A 27,011-nucleotide genomic window follows, 5' to 3' on the forward strand; every position below is an offset into this window, starting at 1 on the left:
TATTTGTGAAGTGTCCACAGAGTAAAAATGACCATCAATTCAAATTTATTAAATACACAAGGTACATTTAGTGCAAATAAATACAAAGTAAGTTCACATTAAAGGTCAAAACATGATCATGTCAGTGCATACGGGTTCAAATTTAACAATAAATTAAATATATAAAAGTGCTTTTCCATGTAAACACACAACAGAGCAGATGTTAGAAAAATACTGAAAATGACAAGCAGCTCATCCAAATCACCAACGCTGGCAACCTTTTAAGATCCAGTAAGTGACGTGATGGGTTTGAGGGCGTCGAAGAGGCGCAGCACGGCCTGCTCTACCAACTCCCTTAGCGAATCGTCCTCTGTGCTCTCGTCCTCGTAGCTCACCGACTGGGTGAGGAAAAAGAAGAAAGCAAATGGTCGGGCTACGGAACACCGGGCCAAATTTCGGATTGAATCCGCGAGGATTAGCGGGATCGATCTCACCCGTGTTTCCAAGCAAATGTTGACAGTCTTGCCGTCGACAGTCACTGAGATGTTGTGCCCGTCGCTGACGTCCACGTAGTCCTGTCCGAACATGTCCCTGAAGATAAAGACCGAGCCGACCTTTTAAACCTGCTGATCCTGACGATAGGAACGGCAAGGCTACTCACTGTAACATCACTTCTAGTCGGCTTTGAAAGACGTCCATGTCCAAAACGGAACTCTGGGTTTCCATGACTGAACAAAGTCAAACAAGGATTTAGTATGAGTGAGATTATTTACCAATCTTACATTCTGTATTTTCTGCACTAAAATACTTCCATTTTCTCAAAAGCCAGCAGCTGAAGGCAGTCGTTTAAGTCAAAGTTTGTCCTTTACGAATGCCAATCACAATTCCAAAACTGCCTGTGTGTTCACTGCTCACAAAGGTTTCATCAAACCAGGATTCAACACTGTTTCTAAACATTTTTTAAAGACTGAAATCTAGATCAGTGGTCTCAAACCGGTCCTCAAAGGGCTTTAGGGGTTTTCATTCAAACCGAACAAGCGGACACCTTTTGCAAGTGTAATCAGTTGATTGCAGCCAGGTGCTACTTATTTTAGAAGACCCCCTCATAGGTTAAACTGTCGACAGTGGATCGGTTGAAACAAAGACCAGGACTCACCGCGGCCCTTTGCGGAATCGGATTGAGACCCCTGATTTAGATGAACAAAATAATTTCCAAAGTGAAAAAAAATGTAGCATTTTTGCCCTACGCCAAGATCTCCGAGTTCAATTCCCTACCTTTCTGAGCTTTGGGATTGGACTGGACTTCCAACACCACAGTGGTGACGGCATCAGCGTACATGTCGTTGAGGGGGTTAGCGATCCACTGCAAACAAAAAAACAAACCACCTTTGCGGCGGGTCTAATATTCCCCTTTGATGAATTATCCAGCTGTTTACCTCCAGCACTACCATTCCGATTTCGTGGATCAGAGTGATGCTTTGGAAGATCTTCAGGATTTTCTTCTCGGTGCCGTCCAGCTCTTCCACGTCACCTGACGGAAAGAATCCACAAAGCTGAGCATCAAAACCAAGTGTTTCCCAAACCAATGGATGTAATTAAAATAAAAAAAACGGAATCTGTTAGCTCTGTGCATGCCTGTGAGGTTCCTCAGGTGGCAAACAAGCAGCGAGTACGGTGCAGTGAAGGGGATGGCTTGGGTTTGCTTCACCGTGCTCATGGATAGTTCCGTATACACTGCAAGAACATGGTGAGAACGTGTGGAATGAATGGTGGATCCTTCGAGTTGCTATGATGTAGCAAATGAAAATGACTGGACCAATATACTAATTTTACATGTCAAATCTGGCTGTTTTTTTTTTAATTTAGCAATTTTGGTTTTGACATCACGACCAGAAAAGCTGGGAATATCGAGCTTCAAGGTGGTGAGCTAGCTAGTACAGTGGTACCTCGACCTACGATCAGCTCTACCTACGACATGCTTGAGGTACGATGAAAATTTCAATCGAATAATTCGCCCTAGATACGATCAAAATTTCAAGATGCGACCAAGCCAGGTGGCCATGACATGAGAGGCTGTTTATCATTGTAGCGCACTGTCTTTTTTTGCCGCATCTCTTTCGCGTATAACAGATATCTACGAGCACTGAACGATTTATTCAGACTAGTTTCTCCTACACATCGACCAGAAAACGCACAATGTGCATGCGCGGGCAAAAAGAGGGCTTTCTGGGTAATGAAGTCTACTCGTGCACACAACACCGATAGGCAATGGCACCCTTTCTCAGAATAAAACTTCATTACCCACAATCAATACGTGGGTAGGCTGTTATTCCTTCCTTAGCCTGTTAGCTCCAGCGATCGCTCATTCAAGACTACTTCTCGTTGGCAAGTGGTCGTGCGTTATCCTATTGTGAGGACATTTAAATGCATCATTTTCGGAATATTTGAAAGGGAATACAACAGCAAACAGCCCATCGATAGCGAGGGTGGAGGCGTGGCAAACAGCTAACCCGCCCAGAACGAAGGTTAAAAAAAAATTAAAAAAAATTAGAATTCAGTTTTGTGTCAAGTTACATTACTACTACAAGTACCAACAAAAAAGCTTTTCTTGTTCTCATTATTGCACTGGAACACTTGATGAAAAAAATGTTGCGTTTAATAAATAATGTTTTAGTTGCCATGGGGCTAATTAATCTGGAGAAATATTTCGTAAAATGCCAAATTTTCGTTTATGTTGTTTTAGCAGTCCTTCAAGGAGTTAAAGCAAATACTTCATTTATTTGAAGAAAAGTAACATTTTTAGACTGTGTCCGGATTCTACTCATTATCCATGGAAACAATTTTATGTGAAGTTGCAGCCTCTTAACTTTTTTGTGTTCACTTGCTGTGCTCTTACGTGATATTGTAGTATATGTTTTGACGAAAGTTTGGCGACACTCTTTTTCCTTGTCGACGATAATGTCAAATATTTATTCATCTTATTAGACGTGCTTCATAACTGAGCAAAGAATACCCCGAGATTTGGTACAAACGTAAAGCTGGCATGCAAAATGACTTGAATGGCTGGACATCGTAAGGCTTTTTCTTTAAAAAAAAGTGGTCTATGTAAAGTAAAGCTTTTATTTGTTTAAAAAATAAATACTATGTATATATAGTCAGGCTTTTTTCTTTAAAAATGACCATGTATATTAAGGGTTTTTATTAAAAAATGACCATGTATAGTAAGGCTTTTTTATTTAAAAAAAACGACCATGTACAGTAAAGCGTTTTTCTTAAAAGACGACATAGTATAGTATGGCTTTTTTTCTTAAAAAATGACATGGTATTGTAAGGCTTTTTTCTTAAAAAACGACATAGTATAGTATGGCTTTTCCCCCCTAAAAAACGACATAGTATAGCATGGCTTTTTTTCTTGAAAAACGACATAGTAGAGGAAGGCTTTTTCCCTAAAAAACGACATAGTATAGTATGGCTTTCCCCCCTAAAAAACGACATAGTATAGTATGGCTTTTTTCCTTTAAAAAACGACATAGTATAGTAAGGCTTTTTTTCCTAAAAAACGACATAGTATAGCATGGCTTTTTTTTCTTGAAAAACGACATAGTAGAGGAAGCCTTTTTTTCTTAAAAAACGATATTGTATAGTAAGGCTTCTTTTCTTAAAAAACGACATAGTATAGTAAGGCTTTTTTTCCTAAAATACGACATAGTATAGCATGGCTTTTTTTTCTTGAAAAACGACATAGTAGAGGAAGCCTTTTTTTCTTAAAAAACGATATTGTATAGTAAGGCTTCTTTTCTTAAAAAACGACATAGTATAGTAAGGCTTTTTTTCTTTAAAAAATGACATAGCAAGTAAGGCTAAGAGAGTCGGAGAATAAATCTGACTTCTGATTCTTCACCTTCTAGTTGTTGCTGTGGTCCACTGGCAAAATCAATGAGTCAGAACATGAGGCGGAAATCAGGAGTGAGTTCAATTCCACTCGTTGCAATTCTCAAATTGTTTATTGAGGTAATGAAAAGGATAAATACAACTTCCAACTTTACAGTGGTGCAGTGGCAAAGACAATGGGTCAGAACTTCAGGTGGACTCAAGTTCAAATCAGAAGTGAGTTTGATTCCACTCTTTGCAATTCTCAAATTGTTTATTGAGGTAATTTAAAGGACAAATATAACTTCCAATCAGATCATTCCAGAAGACACTGTGGTCCAGTGGCAAGAACAATGGGTTGAGATTGAAGATGGACACAAGTTCAAATCTGGAGTGAGTTCAAGTCCACTCTTTGCAAATCTCAAATTGTTTATTGAGGTGATGAAAATGATAAATATAACTTCCAATCATCTCATTTCAGAAGTCACTGTGGTCCAGTGGCAAGAACAATGGGTTGAAATTGAAGTTGGACACCAGTTCAAATCTGGAGTGAGTTCAAGTCCACTCTTTGCAAATCTCAAATTGTTTATTGAGGTGATGAAAATGATAAATATAACTTCCAATCATCTCATTTCAGAAGTCACTGTGGTCCAGTGGCAAAGACAATGGGTCAGACAGACCTCAAGTTAGTGGATTTGACTGCCATGTGGGAGATGGGGTTCGAATCCCGCTCTCGTTTGACTAATCACTACACTAGTAGTTCAGTAAATGGGTAATTCTTTTTTCATTCAAATAAAGACTTAGTCATTTTTTTCAGCAAAACAATTTTGTTCCGGTCAGCCTTCGGCTGACCGGAAGACAGTTGGGGGGGGGGTCCTGGTGGTGTTCGACAGTCGGCCTTCGGCCGACTGCCGACACCATACAGTCGTCGACACCGGGACGTGAACCCTCGACACCCACGTCGCAGGCAGGTGACTTACCCACTACACCACGAGACGGCCCGCCTATACATGATTGGAAGTTATATTTATCCTTTTCATTACCTAAATAAACAATTTGAGAATTGCAAAGAGTGGAATTGAACTCACTCCTGATTTGAACTTGAGTCCACCTGAAGTTCTGACCCATTGTCTTTGCCACTGGACCACAGTGACTTCTGAAATGATGGGATTGGAAGTTATATCTATCCTTTTCATTGCCTCAATAAAGAATTTGAGGATTGCAAAGAGTGGAATTGAACTGACTCCTGATTTGAACTTGAGTCTACCTGAAGTTCTGACCCATTGTCTTTGCCACTGGACCACAGTGACTTCTGAAATGACGTGATTGGAAGTTATATCTATCCTTTTCATTGCCTCAATAAAGAATTTGAGAATTGCAAAGAGTGGAATTGAACTCACTCCTGATTTGAACTTGAGTCCACCTGAAGTTCTGACCCATTGTCTTTGCCACTGGACCACAGTGACTTCTGAAATGATGTGATTGGAAGTTATATCTATCCTTTTCATTGCCTCAATAAACTATTTGAGAATTGCAAAGAGTGGAATTGAACTCACTCCTGATTTGAACTTGAGTCCACCTGAAGTTCTGACCCATTGTCTTTGCCACTAGACCACAGTGACTTCTGAAATGATGTGATTGGAAGTTATATCTATCCTTTTCATTACCTAAATAAACAATTTGAGAATTGCAAAGAGTGGAATTGAACTCACTCCTGATTTGACCTTGAGTCCACCTGAAGTTCTGACCCATTGTCTTTGCCACTGGACCACAGTGACTTCTGAAATTAGCTGATTGGAAGTTATATCTATCCTTTTCATTGCCTCAATAAAGAATTTGAGAATTGCAAAGAGTGGAATTGAACTCACTCCTGATTTGAACTTGAGTCCACCTGAAGTTCTGACCCATTGTCTTTGCCACTGGACCACAGTGACTTCTGAAATTATGCGATTGGAAGTTATATCTATCCTTTTCATTGCCTCAATAAAGAATTTGAGAATTGCAAAGAGTGGAATTGAACTCACTCCTGATTTGAACTTGAGTCCACCTGAAGTTCTGACCCATTGTCTTTGCCACTGGACCACAGTGACTTCTGAAATGATGTGATTGGAAGTTATATCTATCCTTTTCATTGCCTCAATAAAGAATTTGAGAATTGCAAAGAGTGGAATTGAACTCACTCCTGATTTGAACTTGAGTCCACCTGAAGTTCTGACCCATTGTCTTTGCCACTGGACCACAGTGACTTCTGAAATGATGTGATTGGAAGTTATATCTATCCTTTTCATTGCCTCAATAAAGAATTTGAGAATTGCAAAGAGTGGAATTGAACTCACTCCTGATTTGAACTTGAGTCCACCTGAAGTTCTGACCCATTGTCTTTGCCACTGGACCACAGTGACTTCTGAAATGATGGGATTGGAAGTTATATCTATCCTTTTCATTGCCTCAATAAAGAATTTGAGAATTGCAAAGAGTGGAATTGAACTCAGTCCTGATTTGAACTTGAGTCTACCTGAAGTTCTGACCCATTGTCTTTGTTACTGGACCACAGTGACTTCTGAAATGATGTGATTGGAAGTTATATCTATCCTTTTCATTGCCTCAATAAAGAATTTGAGAATTGCAAAGAGTGGAATTGAACTCACTCCTGATTTGAACTTGAGTCCACCTGAAGTTCTGACCCATTGTCTTTGCCACTAGACCACAGTGACTTCTGAAATGATGTGATTGGAAGTTATATCTATCCTTTTCATTACCTAAATAAACAATTTGAGAATTGCAAAGAGTGGAATTGAACTCACTCCTGATTTGACCTTGAGTCCACCTGAAGTTCTGACCCATTGTCTTTGCCACTGGACCACAGTGACTTCTGAAATTAGCTGATTGGAAGTTATATCTATCCTTTTCATTGCCTCAATAAAGAATTTGAGAATTGCAAAGAGTGGAATTGAACTCACTCCTGATTTGAACTTGAGTCCACCTGAAGTTCTGACCCATTGTCTTTGCCACTGGACCACAGTGACTTCTGAAATTGTGCGATTGGAAGTTATATCTATCCTTTTCATTGCCTCAATAAAGAATTTGAGAATTGCAAAGAGTGGAATTGAACTCACTCCTGATTTGAACTTGAGTCCACCTGAAGTTCTGACCCATTGTCTTTGCCACTGGACCACAGTGACTTCTGAAATTATGCGATTGGAAGTTATATCTATCCTTTTCATTGCCTCAATAAAGAATTTGAGAATTGCAAAGAGTGGAATTGAACTCACTCCTGATTTGAACTTGAGTCCACCTGAAGTTCTGACCCATTGTCTTTGCCACTGGACCACAGTGACTTCTGAAATGATGTGATTGGAAGTTATATCTATCCTTTTCATTGCCTCAATAAAGAATTTGAGAATTGCAAAGAGTGGAATTGAACTCACTCCTGATTTGAACTTGAGTCCACCTGAAGTTCTGACCCATTGTCTTTGCCACTGGACCACAGTGACTTCTGAAATGATGTGATTGGAAGTTATATCTATCCTTTTCATTGCCTCAATAAAGAATTTGAGAATTGCAAAGAGTGGAATTGAACTCACTCCTGATTTGAACTTGAGTCCACCTGAAGTTCTGACCCATTGTCTTTGCCACTGGACCACAGTGACTTCTGAAATGATGGGATTGGAAGTTATATCTATCCTTTTCATTGCCTCAATAAAGAATTTGAGAATTGCAAAGAGTGGAATTGAACTCAGTCCTGATTTGAACTTGAGTCTACCTGAAGTTCTGACCCATTGTCTTTGTTACTGGACCACAGTGACTTCTGAAATGATGTGATTGGAAGTTATATCTATCCTTTTCATTGCCTCAATAAAGAATTTGAGAATTGCAAAGAGTGGAATTGAACTCACTCCTGATTTGAACTTGAGTCCACCTGAAGTTCTGACCCATTGTCTTTGCCACTGGACCACAGTGACTTCTGAAATTAGCTGATTGGAAGTTATATCTATCCTTTTCATTGCCTCAATAAAGAATTTGAGAATTGCAAAGAGTGGAATTGAACTCACTCCTGATTTGAACTTGAGTCCACCTGAAGTTCTGACCCATTGTCTTTGCCACTGGACCACAGTGACTTCTGAAATGATGTGATTGGAAGTTATATCTATCCTTTTCATTGCCTCAATAAAGAATTTGAGAATTGCAAAGAGTGGAATTGAACTCACTCCTGATTTGAACTTGAGTCCACCTGAAGTTCTGACCCATTGTCTTTGCCACTGGACCACAGTGACTTCTGAAATGATGTGATTGGAAGTTATATCTATCCTTTTCATTGCCTCAATAAAGAATTTGAGAATTGCAAAGAGTGGAATTGAACTCACTCCTGATTTGAACTTGAGTCCACCTGAAGTTCTGACCCATTGTCTTTGCCACTGGACCACAGTGACTTCTGAAATGATGTGATTGGAAGTTATATCTATCCTTTTCATTGCCTCAATAAAGAATTTGAGAATTGCAAAGAGTGGAATTGAACTCACTCCTGATTTGAATTTGAGTCCACCGGAAGTTCTGACCCATTGTCTTTGCCACTGGACCACAGTGACTTCTGAAATGATGTGATTGGAAGTTATATCTATCCTTTTCATTGCCTCAATAAACTATTTGAGAAATGCAAAGAGTGGAATTGAACTCACTCCTGATTTGAACTTGAGTCCACCTGAAGTTCTGACCCATTGTCTTTGCCACTAGACCACAGTGACTTCTGAAATGATGTGATTGGAAGTTATATCTATCCTTTTCATTACCTAAATAAACAATTTGAGAATTGCGAAGAGTGGAATTGAACGCACTCCTGATTTGAACTTGAGTCCACCTGAAGTTCTGACCCATTGTCTTTGCCACTGGACCACAGTGACTTCTGAAATGATGTGATTGGAAGTTATATCTATCCTTTTCATTACCTAAATAAACAATTTGAGAATTGCGAAGAGTGGAATTGAACGCACTCCTGATTTGAACTTGAGTCCACCTGAAGTTCTGACCCATTGTCTTTGCCACTGGACCACAGTGACTTCTGAAATGATGTGATTGGAAGTTATATCTATCCTTTTCATTGCCTAAATAAACTATTTGAGAATTGCAAAGAGTGGAATTGAACTCACTCCTGATTTGACCTTGAGTCCACCTGAAGTTCTGACCCATTGTCTTTGCCACTGGACCACAGTGACTTCTGAAATGAGCTGATTGGAAGTTATATCTATCCTTTTCATTGCCTCAATAAAGAATTTGAGAATTGCAAAGAGTGGAATTGAACTCTCCTGATTTGAACTTGAGTCCACCTGAAGTTCTGACCCATTGTCTTTGCCACTGGACCACAGTGACTTCTGAAATGATGTGATTGGAAGTTATATCTATCCTTTTCATTGCCTCAATAAAGAATTTGAGAATTGCAAAGAGTGGAATTGAACTCACTCCTGATTTGAACTTGAGTCCACCTGAAGTTCTGACCCATTGTCTTTGCCACTGGACCACAGTGACTTCTGAAATGATGTGATTGGAAGTTATATCTATCCTTTTCATTGCCTCAATAAAGAATTTGAGAATTGCAAAGAGTGGAATTGAACTCACTCCTGATTTGAACTTGAGTCCACCTGAAGTTCTGACCCATTGTCTTTGCCACTGGACCACAGTGACTTCTGAAATGATGTGATTGGAAGTTATATCTATCCTTTTCATTGCCTCAATAAAGAATTTGAGAATTGCAAAGAGTGGAATTGAACTCACTCCTGATTTGAACTTGAGTCCACCTGAAGTTCTGACCCATTGTCTTTGCCACTGGACCACAGTGACTTCTGAAATGATGTGATTGGAAGTTATATCTATCCTTTTCATTGCCTCAATAAACTATTTGCAAATTGCAAAGAGTGGAATTGAACTCACTCCTGATTTGAACTTGAGTCCACCTGAAGTTCTGACCCATTGTCTTTGCCACTAGACCACAGTGACTTCTGAAATGATGTGATTGGAAGTTATATCTATCCTTTTCATTGCCTCAATAAAGAATTTGAGAATTGCAAAGAGTGGAATTGAACTCACTCCTGATTTGAACTTGAGTCCACCTGAAGTTCTGACCCATTGTCTTTGCCACTGGACCACAGTGACTTCTGAAATGATGTGATTGGAAGTTATATCTATCCTTTTCATTGCCTCAATAAAGAATTTGAGAATTGCAAAGAGTGGAATTGAACTCACTCCTGATTTGAACTTGAGTCCACCTGAAGTTCTGACCCATTGTCTTTGCCACTGGACCACAGTGACTTCTGAAATGATGTGATTGGAAGTTATATCTATCCTTTTCATTGCCTCAATAAAGAATTTGAGAATTGCAAAGAGTGGAATTGAACTCACTCCTGATTTGAACTTGAGTCCACCTGAAGTTCTGACCCATTGTCTTTGCCACTGGACCACAGTGACTTCTGAAATGATGGGATTGGAAGTTATATCTATCCTTTTCATTGCCTCAATAAAGAATTTGAGAATTGCAAAGAGTGGAATTGAACTCACTCCTGATTTGAACTTGAGTCTACCTGAAGTTCTGACCCATTGTCTTTGCCACTGGACCACAGTGACTTCTGAAATGATGTGATTGGAAGTTATATCTATCCTTTTCATTGCCTCAATAAAGAATTTGAGAATTGCAAAGAGTGGAATTGAACTCACTCCTGATTTGAATTTGAGTCCACCGGAAGTTCTGACCCATTGTCTTTGCCACTGGACCACAGTGACTTCTGAAATGATGTGATTGGAAGTTATATCTATCCTTTTCATTGCCTCAATAAACTATTTGAGAAATGCAAAGAGTGGAATTGAACTCACTCCTGATTTGAACTTGAGTCCACCTGAAGTTCTGACCCATTGTCTTTGCCACTAGACCACAGTGACTTCTGAAATGATGTGATTGGAAGTTATATCTATCCTTTTCATTACCTAAATAAACAATTTGAGAATTGCGAAGAGTGGAATTGAACGCACTCCTGATTTGAACTTGAGTCCACCTGAAGTTCTGACCCATTGTCTTTGCCACTGGACCACAGTGACTTCTGAAATGATGTGATTGGAAGTTATATCTATCCTTTTCATTACCTCAATAAAGAATTTGAGAATTGCAAAGAGTGGAATTGAACTCACTCCTGTTTTGAACTTGAGTCCACCTGAAGTTCTGACCCATTGTCTTTGCCACTGGACCACAGTGACTTCTGAAATGATGTGATTGGAAGTTATATCTATCCTTTTCATTGCCTAAATAAACTATTTGAGAATTGCAAAGAGTGGAATTGAACTCACTCCTGATTTGACCTTGAGTCCACCTGAAGTTCTGACCCATTGTCTTTGCCACTGGACCACAGTGACTTCTGAAATGAGCTGATTGGAAGTTATATCTATCCTTTTCATTGCCTCAATAAAGAATTTGAGAATTGCAAAGAGTGGAATTGAACTCTCCTGATTTGAACTTGAGTCCACCTGAAGTTCTGACCCATTGTCTTTGCCACTGGACCACAGTGACTTCTGAAATGATGTGATTGGAAGTTATATCTATCCTTTTCATTGCCTCAATAAAGAATTTGAGAATTGCAAAGAGTGGAATTGAACTCACTCCTGATTTGAACTTGAGTCCACCTGAAGTTCTGACCCATTGTCTTTGCCACTGGACCACAGTGACTTCTGAAATGATGTGATTGGAAGTTATATCTATCCTTTTCATTGCCTCAATAAAGAATTTGAGAATTGCAAAGAGTGGAATTGAACTCACTCCTGATTTGAACTTGAGTCCACCTGAAGTTCTGACCCATTGTCTTTGCCACTGGACCACAGTGACTTCTGAAATGATGTGATTGGAAGTTATATCTATCCTTTTCATTGCCTCAATAAAGAATTTGAGAATTGCAAAGAGTGGAATTGAACTCACTCCTGATTTGAACTTGAGTCCACCTGAAGTTCTGACCCATTGTCTTTGCCACTGGACCACAGTGACTTCTGAAATGATGTGATTGGAAGTTATATCTATCCTTTTCATTGCCTCAATAAACTATTTGCAAATTGCAAAGAGTGGAATTGAACTCACTCCTGATTTGAACTTGAGTCCACCTGAAGTTCTGACCCATTGTCTTTGCCACTAGACCACAGTGACTTCTGAAATGATGTGATTGGAAGTTATATCTATCATTTTCATTGCCTCAATAAACAATTTGAGAATTGCAAAGAGTGGAATTGAACTCAATCCTGATTTGAACCTGAGTCCACCTAAAGTTCTGACCCTTTGGCTTTGCCACTGGACCACAGCGACTTCTGAAATGATGTGATTGGAAGTTATATCTATCCTTTTCATTACCTAAATAAACAATTTGAGAATTGCAAAGAGTGGAATTGAACTCACTCCTGATTTGAACTTGAGTCCGCCTGAAGTTCTGACCCATTGTCTTTGCCACTGGACCACAGTGACTTCTGAAATGATGTGATTGGAAGTTAAATCTATCCTTTTCATTACCTCAAGAAACTTTCTATCTTCATGGAGAACAAGAATGATATGTTTTTCACAAGTTCATGTACTAGTCACACATTTCAAAATTGGGGCCCTCCCTATTAACATCACTGAACATGAGCTCAAGAGGTACGACCTTTGGCAAGATGAGCTAAGAGGAAGGCCTATGAGGAATTCTCCGAGAACCAAAATCTGAAGAAGGAACATGAGAATTCCCTTAAAAAGTCTGCCTGCTTTTGAATCTTACTGAAGACACACACAGAACAAAGGAAGAAAATGGCCGAAAAATGTGGAGCAGGCAAGAAGCCCACTTTACAGCCAGCCCCCCTTCACAGATGAGGACACCCCTCACCCGCCAAGCACACCCGGTTCAAACAAATGAGGGGGGTCCCCCAAAGCTCTTAGTGCCCCTTTTCACACCTAGTCAGGAGAGAGCCCACACCAGCCTAGCCCAAGGCCCCCTCCCCCTGCACAAAGAGAGTTTTAGAGACAGATAGAGAAAGAAAGAGAGAGACAGAGAAAGTTGACAGAGAGTTTTAGAGAGATGTAGAGAGAGAGAGAGATAGTTGACAGTGTTATGATATATTAGTGAAAAATTATGGGTCCTTTATTAAACACTGAAGTTTATATTAGGAAATGCATAGTGAAAGGTTATTTTCCCTAAATTGTAATTGAGGTAACAGTGAGCACAGTAAATGGCTCTTATTTTAAATAAAACCGCCTTCTTAGAGCGGATAGGAATTCAGCCAGAGCTTTAACTATTGGTTTTAGCAATATGAGAGTGATTTGCGATTTAGACTTAAGTATTAAGAATCATCCAAATTATTAATGATATCAAACATGAAGAAAACAATGCAGAAATGGCATTGATCCAAATTATTAGGTAAATTGTACCTGGCAAGTTTAGATAAAATAATTGATTTAGGATAGGCATGATTTCCCTAGGACGGAAGAGGCATGAAATGTTTTTCGGTGCACAGAAAGACATTCCTTGTTTTGCCCGGAGCAGGTGGAATATGCTTTGGTGTGGTTCATATTAATGACTATTAGAATATTAATGATATACGGATTGCATAAGCATTGAATAATTGATGTCAACCAAATGACATTAACCTATTTCTTTTGAGAATGATTAGGCTGATAAGACAGCAAAATGGAGGTAAGCTGCCAAAAAGCCCAGACGTGGGATGGCGCTCTTCACCAGTGATGAAAAAATTGCAGACCACTGATGTCTGAAAATGAGTGTGAGCATGAATGGTTGTTTGTTTGTCTTTTTGTGTTTTTGATTGGCCGACCACCGAGATATGATCAATCGGTTAGCTATCAAGGTGGAAAATGATTTAGCAAATTGGAATCGATTTCGGAATTCGCCAATAAGCCCGTTCCAGGGATGGCAACGACAAATTATGGAAAAATATTTCGTCCAAGGAATTTTTTAATGAAAAAAGCAGCAGTACTCCAAATGTGAAAATTGAAGTGGAGAAAAGAATCTGCTATGCGAAATTTGGGAGCCCTGGGAAAAACAAAAAAACAAAGACAGTGCATGATATGAAATTCCAAAGTACAGTGGTACCTCGAGATACGAGCTTAATCCGTTCCGTGACTGAGCTCGTATGACAAGTTACTCGTAACTCGAGGTAAAGTTTCCCATTGAAATGAATGGGAAACAAATTAATTCGTTCCAACTCTCTGAAAAAAACACCAGAAACAGGATATTGGATTGAAAAAAAAGTTTTATTTCTTATAATTCGCCATATATTGACAAAGTAATAAATAACGAGTGGTTTAATAGAAATAAAGTGTTTAATCTAACTAAAATTGGGCAGATTTCGCCGAGGGGAGAGGGGCACAAAAGGGGCGGGGGCTTCGTTTTTTTTCTCCCACACAACGCACTCGTAAACGGAACAAACACTCCACCCTCACGTTCGCTATCGATGGGCTGTTTGCTGTCGTACTATTCCCTTCAAAATATTCCGAAAATGATGCACACAAATGTCCTCACAATCGAATAACGCACGACCACTTGCCAACGAGCAGCAGTCTTTTATCAGCGATCGCGCCGCTGCTCATGTTGTTGTTGTTGTTGGGCCACCTCAGGCGCTTGAGGATTACCCTCAGCAGCGCTAGAGCTGTCACTGGAACGCGGATTAGTTCATCCAGGGGGTAGCCGGAGGTGTGGGGCAGTGCGAATATCTCCGGCTGGATGAAAAACGTAGGGCGCCACGTTCCTGGGTGGCAGCTCTGGGTGGTTTTGTTGGATTCGCATGGGAGCTTCGAGGGCGCTGGCTAGCGGCTCCTTTTAGCTTGTAGCATCTGTGTTCGCATCCCCTCGAACGGCGCCTAGTGCCATTGCCTGTCGGCGTTGTGCGCACGAGTATACTTCATTACCCAGAAAGCCCTCTTTTCACCGCGCATGCGCGTTGTGCGTTTCCTGGTCTGAATAGCTCATCCGGTGCTCGTAAATATTGTTATACACGAAAGATATGCCAAAAAAAATGCCATGGCAACCTGGCTTGGTCGCATCACGAAACTTTGACCGCATCACGGGCGAATTATTCGATCGAAATTTCCCCCGTAAGACGAGCATTCCGTATGACGAACGGTCGTATGACGAGGTACCACTGTATTATAGTGATAATGGCATCCAAATTGTGTTAACAGAATAATTGACTGAATTGACAAAAGTTTCCATATTTCGTTATGAAATCAATGCGCCTACATAATGAGGTCAATCGGACAACAAAATATGGAAATCCAATTTAGTGGAATGTACCAAACGCCATTATTCACTACACGATTGGAACTGGAGGATGAGGCTAATCATATGTCTGCATAAAAGAAAAAAAACTTTAAAGAAACAGATTAATTTTGGGTTGGCAGAAGGAGACTGTGCTTCTCAACAGGAAACAAACTGGACCAACGGTGGTCCCGGGAGCCTAAGTGCTCAACACAAGTGTTCCTGACCAACCAGCAGACATGAAAATAGCGGGATCCATCTTGTGTACTGTAAGAAGGTTCTCTCAGTTGAAACGTTTGAGGAGACAGGTAAGATAAACTTTTTGACGTGATAAAACGTAATGGAAAACACTCCAATATTGATTGGAAAGATTATTGCTCGAGGAGCAATGCGATAAACCATAAGGAACTTTTTATATTGGTTTTATTGTCTCCATAAAAAAAAGATGAAAGCGTTTCAATTGAGACCAAACCTTCTTACAGATTTTTAAAGTAAACAATTAGAGAGAAAAGAGAAACTACATTGGATAGAAATGTAACTAGATTTTAATTTTATGCCTGACTATTGAGAAATATTGATTAAGAAAGTTTTATAGGAGCTGATTGGCAAACTCCAAAGACAATGGAATGTTACATTTGATTAAAAGACTACTAGTTTGGGATATTTTGAATTTCAAACAACTGAGGTTAATATGCAACGCGATACACATTGTTAATTGAATTGGGACTTGATTAGTATGCATTTTAAAAGTAATGGGCTTTAATTGCTCTAAAAGACAGTTATGCTAAAAATGTTGACCCTGACAAACAAGGGGTGGTTACAATTTAGTGGGTTCAATTCTATTCAGAATTATAAATGTGTGCATTTTGTTTCTGGATATTAATTGATGTGAATCTAAACTGTTACAGAGAACGGGAAAGCTGTTTTCCTGAGGAGAAAGCAGCCTGGTTTGCTTTTTGTATTTTTCCTATTTTTGGTATGATTAGTTAATTTGTGTAATTGTAGGAAAGGAAAAAACAAATATAGTTCTTGATCTTAACAAGGAAGCAGTGATCAAAATAGAATACCAGCTAGCATATTTAATTTTGACTGATAAGGCATTTAGATTTTCACAAACTATAGTGATGGAATAAGTAAGATTGTTGTGATTTTTGTTCATTGGGGTATTAAGCCCAACCTAATAGCTGTCTGCAGATGTTGAGTACGTGTTTGAAGACAGCGACAGAGTGCGGCAGCTGGGGAGGCAGCGCGGACACTTGCGCGGTGCACAGTATGCACAGCAACAAGGGCTGAGCCGATCTCAAGAACAGTCTGCAGACGACCTGTACACAGCTAAAGGCCTACAGTGCCTACCAAAAAATGTACTCCAAAATTGAGCCATGGACAATGTCTCAAGAGGGGGGGAGATATGATGGACATCAAAATACCTACTTTTAAAATTTTTATAGGAACTGTTTAATTTGTTACAGATATAATGTGCAAGATGAGCTCGGGCCCAAACGAGGCCAATGTCGGTGTGGGACTGGTAGAGCAAACAAATGGTACGATAAAACCAAGGCTTAAGAAAACCATGGAAGAGATAAAGAAGCCATGGCCAGAACGCCTAACACTGGTCAGAACGTATATGAAGATAGTGTCAACTAGCTCGAGATTAACACCTTTTGAGATAGTTCTTGGAAGACCATTCCAACTTCCTCTATGGGAAGGTGAACCATGACAAGAGACTAAGGGTGAGGCAGATCTACTTACAGAGTGGATGATAAAATGTTTGGAGAAACTTGTCCAAAGAACATGTAAGCTGCCGTGATCCCCTTTTGTCTATCTTGCAGGAGGTGGTGAAGCCAGGTGACTGGATCCTGATCCAAGTCATAAAAAGGAAGTCCTGGTTCTCTCCATGATGGGAAGACCCATTATATCTATCCTTTTCATTACCTCAATAAAGAATTTGAGAATTGCAAAGAGTGGAATTGAACTCACTCCTGTTATGAACTTGAGTCCACCTGAAGTTCTGACCCATTGTCTTTGCCACTGGACCACAGTGACTTCTGAAATGATGTGATTGGAAGTTATATCTATCCTTTTCATTGCCTAAATAAACTATTTGAGAATTGCAAAGAGTGGAATTGAACTCACTCCTGATTTGAACTTGAGTCCACCTGAAGTTCTGACCCATTGTCTTTGCCACTGGACCACAGTGACTTCTGAAATGATGTGATTGGAAGTTATATCTATCCTTTTCATTGCCTCAATAAAGAATTTGAGAATTGCAAAGAGTGGAATTGAACTCACTCCTGATTTGAACTTGAGTCCACCTGAAGTTCTGACCCATTGTCTTTGCCACTGGACCACAGTGACTTCTGAAATGATGTGATTGGAAGTTATATCTATCCTTTTCATTGCCTCAATAAAGAATTTGAGAATTGCAAAGAGTGGAATTGAACTCACTCCTGATTTGAACTTGAGTCCACCTGAAGTTCTGACCCATTGTCTTTGCCACTAGACCACAGTGACTTCTGAAATGATGTGATTGGAAGTTATATCTATCATTTTCATTGCCTCAATAAACAATTTGAGAATTGCAAAGAGTGGAATTGAACTCACTCCTGATTTGAACTTGAGTCCGCCTGAAGTTCTGACCCATTGTCTTTGCCACTGGACCACAGTGACTTCTGAAATGATGTGATTGGAAGTTATATCTATCCTTTTCATTGCCTCAATAAAGAATTTGAGAATTGCAAAGAGTGGAATTGAACTCACTCCTGATTTGAACTTGAGTCCACCTGAAGTTCTGACCCATTGTCTTTGCCACTGGACCACAGTGACTTCTGAAATGATGTGATTGGAAGTTATATCTATCCTAAGCTGCCGTGATCCCCTTTTGTCTATCTGGCAGGAGGTGGTGAAGCCAGGTGACTGGATCCTGATCCAAGTCATAAAAAGGAAGTCCTGGTTCTCTCCACGATGGGAAGACCCATTCGTGGCCCAACTCACCAACCTCCACAGCAGCAAAGATCGCTGAAAAGTCAAAGTCGATTCAAGAACCTCAGGTCAAGGTCGTTCGAGACACAGGTGACTCTTGAGTAGACTGTAAGTCGGACGGTGTCAAAACCCTTGTCCGTGAAAAACTCATCTGACGTCTACTCACCTGCCACGAGCACCCCTCACTTAACCTTGAGCTCCCATAGACTTTGCACCTCTACACAGAAGCCGCAGTGAAAGCTGTTGCCACCCACATCACAGTGACTGGACTGTCAGTGACTGGACTGTCAGTGACTGGACTGTCAGTGACAGCCTGGGCGTGTCTGAACGCCCCGCCCACAGAGACTTGAGTTTGAAAACAAGATGGTGACATACTCCTATCACAGAGGAGAGTGAAGTGGTATGGAAAGAAGAATATGGAGAACTACTATGGAGAAGATGTGTGGTATAATTTCATGGTGTTCCAGAAGAAACTGATTGTTCCGAATGAAAGTTGTTATGTGTGTAGCCGTATACCCATTTCCACAGATCCTGACATCCTGAATTCACTGGGTCGAGGCTTCACACTTAAATCTGCAGTGGTGCAGATGAGATGCATTCCTTTTAAGGGGAGTGAACATAACAGTAAGAGATAAGAGATCAAAATCAGTGCAATTCAAACCACGTGATGCAATCTGGGGTAGTGATGTTCCTGGTGACCATAAGTTGTGTTCCGCCCCCCAGAAAATCATACAGTTGCTACTTTCCCAACTTGGGGTGGATAAAGTTATGCTTCGTGTAAATACATTGAACTGTTACATGAGTGTTCATTAACCAAACTGTCATAGCCCTTAGGGATGTTGCGGGACGGAGGATGGAGGTGTGTGTGCCATGATGGGAGAACACTGCTGCGCCTTCATCCCAGACGAAACCATTCAATGCTGTTTAAATTTGCAACTCCCTCACTTACGATTTTGTTTCTGTTCTGTATTTTTTCTATGTGTGTAATCCCCTGTATGAAAGTTATGATTCGAAACACTATCCAGCACATGCTGGTATCTTACAGTGACATACAGTATCACCGCATGGCAAACCATACTGGAGATTCTCGCGCTCTGAGTGTGACGAGCCTCAGTTTGTCGAGCCGTCCGGGTAATTGTACTTGTCTTGACTTAAAAATTGTGTTCGCTCATTAAGAGGGACGCAGAGGAATTTTTCTCGAATGACGCTAAATACCTCGAGTTTTTCGCCTCTGCCTTGACAAGTGATTTTATTATTTTCCATACCCTGTTGAAAGTAACTGTTGATGATATTTGTATTCTAGAACCTGGAAGGGAGGGATATAAATTGATGTCTAATGAAAATTCTTTCAAAGTAACTACAGGGGGGAAATGTGGAGTATGGAATGTATTCTTATGCTTTTTATTAGTCAATAGGTTTATTTAGTTTAGTCACTAGAATAGAATTTTGCATGGCCTAGCGGAAATTTCCGTCCGTGACACCTATGAGTTAGGGGCGCGTCATCTACCATGACACACCCATTTCTTTGTTCACAGTTTCCCGCCTAAAGTCTGTACCTATGTCACATGACCTTTGTCAATAAAACTGGTCAACCTGTTGGGGGGAGGCAGGGAGTTCAAACTAGTCAGGCTGGAAGATAGACGCGCTGGCTGCTCTGACTCCCTCCTTCAGCTGAAGCTAGATAAAACTCATCATGGCCGACTGTGTGTGCTTCCTCTAATTCGAAGTTATTGAATGTTTATTGATTAGATCCAACATTTACCCTCCACGAAATGTGTCTAATTTTATTCTATTAAACACATTTTATTACAATTAAACCACTAGTTATGTGTTACTTTGTTAATAGATGGCAAATTAGAAGAAATAAAATATTTTTTTCCAATCCATTATCCTGTTTTTGGTGTTTTTTCAGAGGGTTGGAACGAATTAATTTGTTTTTAGTTCATTTCAATGGAAAACGTCCGCTCGAGTTACGAAAAGCTCGACATACGATCTCAGTCCCGGAACGGATTAAGATCGTATGTCGAGGTACCACTGTACATGTTGACGGAACAACAGTACGGTCACATGGCAACAGGAGAGGGAAAAAGCCAATGGATAGTGTGCTAACGGACTGCAAACATCTACAGCTCATTCTGATTCTATTTGGAGAAGGAAGACTAAATTAGGATTGTGTTTCATTATGGAGCCTTTTAGGAAATATTATTTTAGATTACATTAGATTAGATTACTTTATTCATTTCAATTTCACTCTCACAGTAGCAAGAGAGTGAGAATACAGACACAGAAAAATACATTTTAGACATAAATAAATAGGTAATATTCTATAGTATTTCACATTTAAGCAGCACTTACGTGAAAGGTCTGAAGGGTTGAGGATGTGGTAGTTGAAGTTTTTCTTCACCAGGATGCCGGATATCCTCTGACCTTGAACACACTTCTGATCCGCAAGAGAGCCCATCACCTAAACACCAGAAAGAACATTACGTTCCGTGTCTGAGAGCACCGTCGATACGCAGTACTCTAATTCCAGTTTATGAATTCTATTTGCGCAAATAAAAATGAAACCTTAGCCAGTTTCTCTCCTCTAAAGTTGAGGGTGACAGACTCTGTGTTGCGGGGGTTGTGGACTTCGATGTCCACCTCGTTGTTGTCCTCGTACTCTCGAATCAGCGCCGCCTTCAGTCTAGCCATCTCGTTCTGCTCGCCGTGGACCAGGATCTGAAATCGGCGAGAGCCCAATTTGAACCCACGGCTCCCTCAGTTCTGCTTTGTTTTCCCGTCCTTACCACGTGCGGAGGTTTGAGCGCACGGATGAACTCGCTGGTCTGCTGGTAGTCCGTGTGGGCCGAGAAGGAGATATAGTCCACCGACATCTTCAGCTGCAGCTTCTGTCCCGACATGGTGGTGATCTCCTCCGGCTCAGACATGATGTGCTGTGGGACAGGCGTGGACGGTTGCTGTTTTACGATGTATTCGCCTTCCATTCGCTCATTTTCCATACCGCTTATCCTCGTAAGGGTTGCGGGGGGTGCTGGAGCTAACCTATCCCAGTCAACTGTGGGCACCAGGTGGGAGACACTTTGAAATGGTGGCCAGCCAATCGTAAGGCACATACTTGGGGACAATTTAGAGCAGGGGTCAGGAACCTTTTTGACCAAGAGAGCCATAAACAAATAATATTTTCAAATGTTATTCCTGGAGAGCCATACTCAACAGTCAAAATACATGAAAATGTGTGCCTTTTTTTAGCCATTTCACTGCTTTTTAAGTTTAAAAAATCTTTTGACAACATTGTTAGAATGTCTTATTAATGGGAGGATGCACACAGAAATGCCTAATTACAAAAATATATGTTTTAAGGGGCGCTAGAGGTGCCGTCAACTCCACAGTGCCGACGTGATGCTCCTATTGGTGCGTCCTGCCACCATATTCTAGCTGGCAGGTTAGCGGAGGGGCATATGCGCCCATCAAAAGAGCCACATGTGGCTTCCGAGCCATAGGTTCCCGACCCCTGATTTAGAGTGTTCAACCAGATTACCACATTTTTAGTTGTTTTGTTTTTTTCGTATCTGGAGAAAACCCACACAAGGTCTGCATCTGGTATCGAACCCTGTATCTCAGAAGTGCGCGGCCAACGCGCTAACCACTCGGACACAGGGCCATATGCGCCCATCAAAAGAGCCACATGTGGCTTCCAAGCCACAGGTTCCCGACCCCTGATTTAGAGTGTTCAACCAGATTACCACGTTTTTGATGGGTTTTTTTCGTATCTGGAGAAAACCCACACAAGGTCTGCATCTGGTATCGAACCCTGGATCTCAGTAGTGCGAGGCCAATGCGCTAACCACTCATACACTGCGCCTTCCAACGCTTTAAAGCGATGCTAGCTGACCTTGGCTAGGGTTCCCTCCACGCAGTATCCCGCGATGATGACTCCATTCCTCTTGTCCGTGCACCAGCTTTCGAAAAGTTCTCTGGAGAGGCCGCTCTGCATCATACCCGGGGACGCCATGACCACACTGGGTCCGATGTCGTCAAAGTGGTCCATGCTCTGGCGATTCGAGATCACCAAGTTTTGGTGATTGTTCGCATATTTGACGAACCTTGGCGTTACTCCACATTATACCTTGAGGTTGCTGATGTGCTTGAAAACAAAAGGGTTGTTAATGTTAATGGCCTTGCGGATCTTGTCGTTCATGGCGTTGACGTAGGTCTGGTACACGGCCATGCACTTCTTGGCCAGGGACGAGGCGTAGTAGATGGGGATGTCGTGGAGCTCCGGGTGATTCTGCCAGTACTCGTCTGCGGTGGTGTGGTGAAAAGATGGCGACGTGAGATGACAGATTTGACACCAGTAACATTGAGTTGCAAGGTTTTACGCCATGTAGTAATTGGCATACAAATAATGGACTCTACAATGGAGGAGAACACAGTTTGTTCTTGACTTGCAGGTTATTCCAATGTCTTAACTTCCAATCCATTATGAGTGGAAATCCCAGTTTAAAGTCAGAGTCATTAATGAGGTTCATAAAAAAATAGTTGTTAATGTCATTATAAATTATGGGTAAGCAATTTTAAATTGTGTTAAAGTAATAAAATATTTGAGAAGTCATGACTTTATTTTCCAGACTAAGTCTAAGTGTGACTTATGGGTTAGGGTTATTGGATTGGATAACTTAATTCATCCCGTATTTGGGAAATTATTATTATTATTATTACTATTTATTACTATTATTATTATCATTATTATTATATTATTTCACATGTTATGTTTACACTGAATCGTAAGAAGGTGTTCTAAGCCTGTGTTGATAATTGTGATGCGTGGAATTACCCATGACTTCTAAAATCTATAGAAAATGGGTTACCAATATTGTCATTAAAACTTTTTTTGTCCCCAAAAAGTTTTTTTTATTTTAAATCCCTTCTAAGACGACATTTCTGTTATTTATTTTGGATTAAATCAAATAAATGTCCCCAAAAATGTGATTTATACTGCAATATTTCTTATTAAAGTCCAAAATTTTTGTTAATTAAAAAAAGGAAAATCTATAATTAAGAATAAACATGAATAAATAACCTTTGAAATATGTTTCATTCAACAAAAGGTGGTCAATTAATACAAGAACTATGATCTATTTTTACATGATGGTGTTTAAGTGCAAGTTTTCTTTGATTTGGGGAGGCTCAGGTTTCCAGAAATACTGTTTTGTTGTGGAATTCTCACCCAGGATGAGCAGCAGTTCCTGGGCTCGCCCCAAAGCAAACACGGGGATCAAACAGCGGCCTTCTCTGTTGACAATGTCGTGGACCGTGTTACAAAAGCGAGCCTCGCGCTCTTCGCGCTTCTCGTGGATGTGGGTGCCGTAGGTGGACTCCTGCAGCAGAACACAAGGATGTCACCTCATCTAGCAACAGAAACAGCATCGAAAAAGTTTTCAATTGAAGGCTATACAATGATTAAGATGTCTGGTTTGACGCTGGGGATCTCCGCCGCCATCAAGTGCCGGTCTTCCTGTCGTGAGAAGTCTCCTGTGTACAGCAGCTTTGTAAGGAATGGAATAAACAAATAACATGTCAACTATCAATTAAGATCTGCTATTTAATTGTAGAGGAAAACAATTACATAACACAAACAAAATAATAGCCAATATTTCTCAGAAAGAAGGGCAAAACAGCCACTGACATTTTTAAATACTAGCACTGTTTTAGCCAGTATCTGAAATGTTGTGCTCATAATTGATGTCATTTTATGGGTTTAAATCACTTTTTCTCTACTTTAGTAGTGCTAAGACATCTGATTTGCCTTTTTAGATTTTTTGGAATCACCAACTTTCACATAAAGGTTGTTTATTGCTTCGTTTTGTATTTTCAGTAAACTGTTAGTTCAATTTCCTATTATTACGCTTTAAAAAAAATGATTCATTCATTCATTTTCTGTACTGCTTATCCTCACCAAGGTCGTGGAGTATGCTGGAGCTGTTTTTGAAATGATATTTTTCTCACTATTTTAACATACAGTGGTACCTCGACATACGAGTGGCCCGACATACGAGCAATTCGAGATACGAGTAAAATTTCGGGCAAATATTTATCTTGAGATACGAGACAAATTTTAATATACGAGCAGACAACGGACGCGAGATACTGCTCATATGAACATCATGGACACTGTCTCTCTCCCCACAACTCCCTCGTGTAATGTCTCTTTGTAATGTCTCTGCGAGCACTGGGCGGAGCGTTGCATTTTTTGTGTGTTTTTTTCCCCCGATAGTCAGTGCGAATACCGGATATACTACTGCTCGTTGGCAAGTGGTCGTGCATTATCCTATTGTGAGGACATTTGTGTGCCTCATTTTTGGAATATTTTGAAGGGAATACAAACTCAAACAACCCTCGATATTGACTGAAAGTCAGTGTGGAGGCGGGGCAAATAGAGCCAAGAAGAAAGGTATCAAAATGTCAAACTAAATTCAAATTAAGTTCAGTGTTAGGTTCGCTTAAACTTATTTTTGAGTGTCTGCATCGTGATCTAAGTTCATTTAAATGTGTTTATGTTATGTTACGAGCGTGTTGCCGTGCAAAAAGTCCCCCCCCTGTCCGTCTCTCTCTCTCCCCCCTTCGACATCCGTATAATTTTAGTACTATTAAACACATTTTAGTAATATTAAACAACTAGTTATGTGTTACTTTGTTAATAGATGGCGTATTAGAACAAAAAAAAAATCAAATTTCCTGTTTTTGGTGTTTTTTCAGAGGGTTAGAACAAATTAATTCGTTTTAGTTCATTTCAATGGGAAACGTTCATTTGAGTTACGAGAAAATCGACATACGAGTGCAGTCCTGGAACGAATTAAGCTCGTATCTCAAGGTACCACTGTATCCATCTTTACTATTTAACACCGCAAAGAGCTTCTCAATTTTGTTGTCCTTCATTCATAAACAAGTCTTCTGAATCTCTTACTTTGACGCCGGCTATTTCAATCATAAACATGGCAGCTCCCAGCACGTGGCCAGCATGGTAGCACCAGAACTTGACCCCCGCCACCTCCTTGACCTCGTGAAAGTTAATCGTCTCAATTTTCTCCATGCTGTCCTCCAGGTCCGTCTCAGTATACAGCATGTCGTCTGCAGAAATGTTGCTGTGGGTGTGACACAACGGAAAGATATTATGTTTAATCTGAAGACCTGAAAAGGGCTTTATAGTACGTCGTTTACCTGACTTTGACGTAGTCCGACAGGAGCCAGCGGTAAATAGCCTTAGTGGCGTGGGTCATGAAGGTTCGACCTTTAAAGCTCGTCTTCTGGAGAAACCAAGGCAAAGCTCCACAGTGATCAAGGTGGAAACTGGAAACACAAATGTGCACTATTTCATCAATCAAAGTGGACATTAGATGTAAAAAAAAAGATATTCTGTACACAATTGTGTCTCTTCAGTGGCTGCCCAAAACAAGTTGATCTGCCCATGTTTATAGTCTAAAAAGCGAAATGACTGAAGGAATGAGGAATCGCATATCATCTCATTTTCTCAACTGCTTTATCCTCGGGGCAACTTAGATTGTCCAATCAGCCTACCATGCATGTTTTTTGGAATGTGGGAGGAAACCGGAGTACCCAGAGGAAACCCACGCAGGCATGCAAAGTCCACACAGATGGACATGACCAGGATTTGAACCCAGGACCCCAGAGCTGTGAGGCCGGTGCGCTAACCACTCGCACCACCGGGCCGCCCGGAATGAGGAATATAAATTTTAAATTTACATGATGATTTGAAGCATTTAAAAATGGGAGAGGTTCAAAGAAGAAAATATGAGATGGAAGGATGATTCCCAGTTTCCAATTTCTCAATCCACTGATTTATTTGAAAGTTACAGACTTACTGACTGATGAGCAGCAGGTCAATCTCGGCAGGGTCGATCAAATCTATGTAAGGGAGGGCGTCCATTCCCTCTAATCCAGGATGAATTCCACAGTCCAGCTGACAAACACAAAACAAGCGACTCATTTTTTTCTTTAAGATTAATACAAAAATACGGGTTCAAAACGGTTTTGCCTTCAAGACTAGTACAAGGTGCAAATAAATTTTAATCACCATAATCTTTCTTCCTTTGAACTCCAGGATAATACAAGATCTCCCAACTTCTTGGCCAGCACCCCTGCGGGATAAGACAATTATCTGGCTGCCATTGACAGCACTAGACGTCCAAACTATTTAGATTTGAAGTCCCAGTCAAAATTGATTGGACGTCTAGCTTCATAAATGGTGTTGAAACGTGAGCATTAGAGCCAATTGACACAATTTTAATTATTCGGACGTTTATCGTTGTTGAAGATTCATCTTTTAGGAAGGTGCAAACATTTTAGTAGATAATAAATTAACATAACAGCGTACAGCGGACGGATGTGGAGCTGGTCGCTCTCTTCTGCTGGGACAGCAACCTCAATTTGGCGTTTTGATGCCATAGTTTTCAAAAAGCACAATATAAAATCACAAATATATTACAAACAAATCATTGTGCCGTTTCTGAAAATGAATTAGGAGGCGGCCCTTCACCAACTCCTAGATATCACTAATATAGAGGGCTTAGATGAGGAAAGTGCAAGTTGGCGACATTATAGGTGACGGCCATCTTGCAACAGTCCACTTCAGGCTTTTAATCTTGCCAGTTAACCCAAGATGAGTGATTTTTTCCATTAAAACACTCCGAACTTGACAAAATAGACTGTATGTGATTTTTATGTAGTTAATTTACTTTTCATATTTATCTGACGTTTATGAAAAACAAGCAGTTTGAAAATCGCCATTTATAGTATTTTAAATGACACACTCCGCTGACTATAATGTTATGTTTATCCAATAATACTGACACAAAATGGCTGACGTGTGACGAGAGTGACATCTATGCGCCAAATGGGACATTT

At 40.4% G+C, this 27,011-nt stretch overlaps 1 protein-coding gene across 1 annotated transcript; it reads right to left on the reverse strand.

Moving 5' to 3' along the window:
- Positions 1–28: 28 nt before the first annotated feature.
- Positions 29–26,668, reverse strand: LOC144089996 (cleavage and polyadenylation specificity factor subunit 3). The gene is made up of 18 exons (XM_077621276.1): positions 26,482–26,668; positions 26,182–26,245; positions 25,970–26,067; positions 25,308–25,436; positions 25,054–25,231; positions 23,545–23,634; positions 23,317–23,467; positions 22,216–22,391; positions 21,982–22,140; positions 20,876–21,022; positions 20,655–20,807; positions 20,442–20,550; positions 1,615–1,713; positions 1,416–1,510; positions 1,255–1,342; positions 641–707; positions 474–570; positions 29–377 (listed from the first exon to the last, which is right to left on the reverse strand). Exons 1-18 carry the CDS (start codon positions 26,550–26,552, stop codon positions 261–263), a joined length of 2,088 nt encoding a protein of 695 aa, XP_077477402.1. The 5' UTR covers positions 26,553–26,668; the 3' UTR covers positions 29–260.
- Between the last annotated feature and the right edge of the window lie 343 nt (positions 26,669–27,011).

The sequence above is a fragment of the Stigmatopora argus genome, chromosome 15, assembly GCF_051989625.1.
Source record: "Stigmatopora argus isolate UIUO_Sarg chromosome 15, RoL_Sarg_1.0, whole genome shotgun sequence".
Taxonomy (NCBI): Eukaryota; Metazoa; Chordata; class Actinopteri; order Syngnathiformes; family Syngnathidae; genus Stigmatopora; species Stigmatopora argus.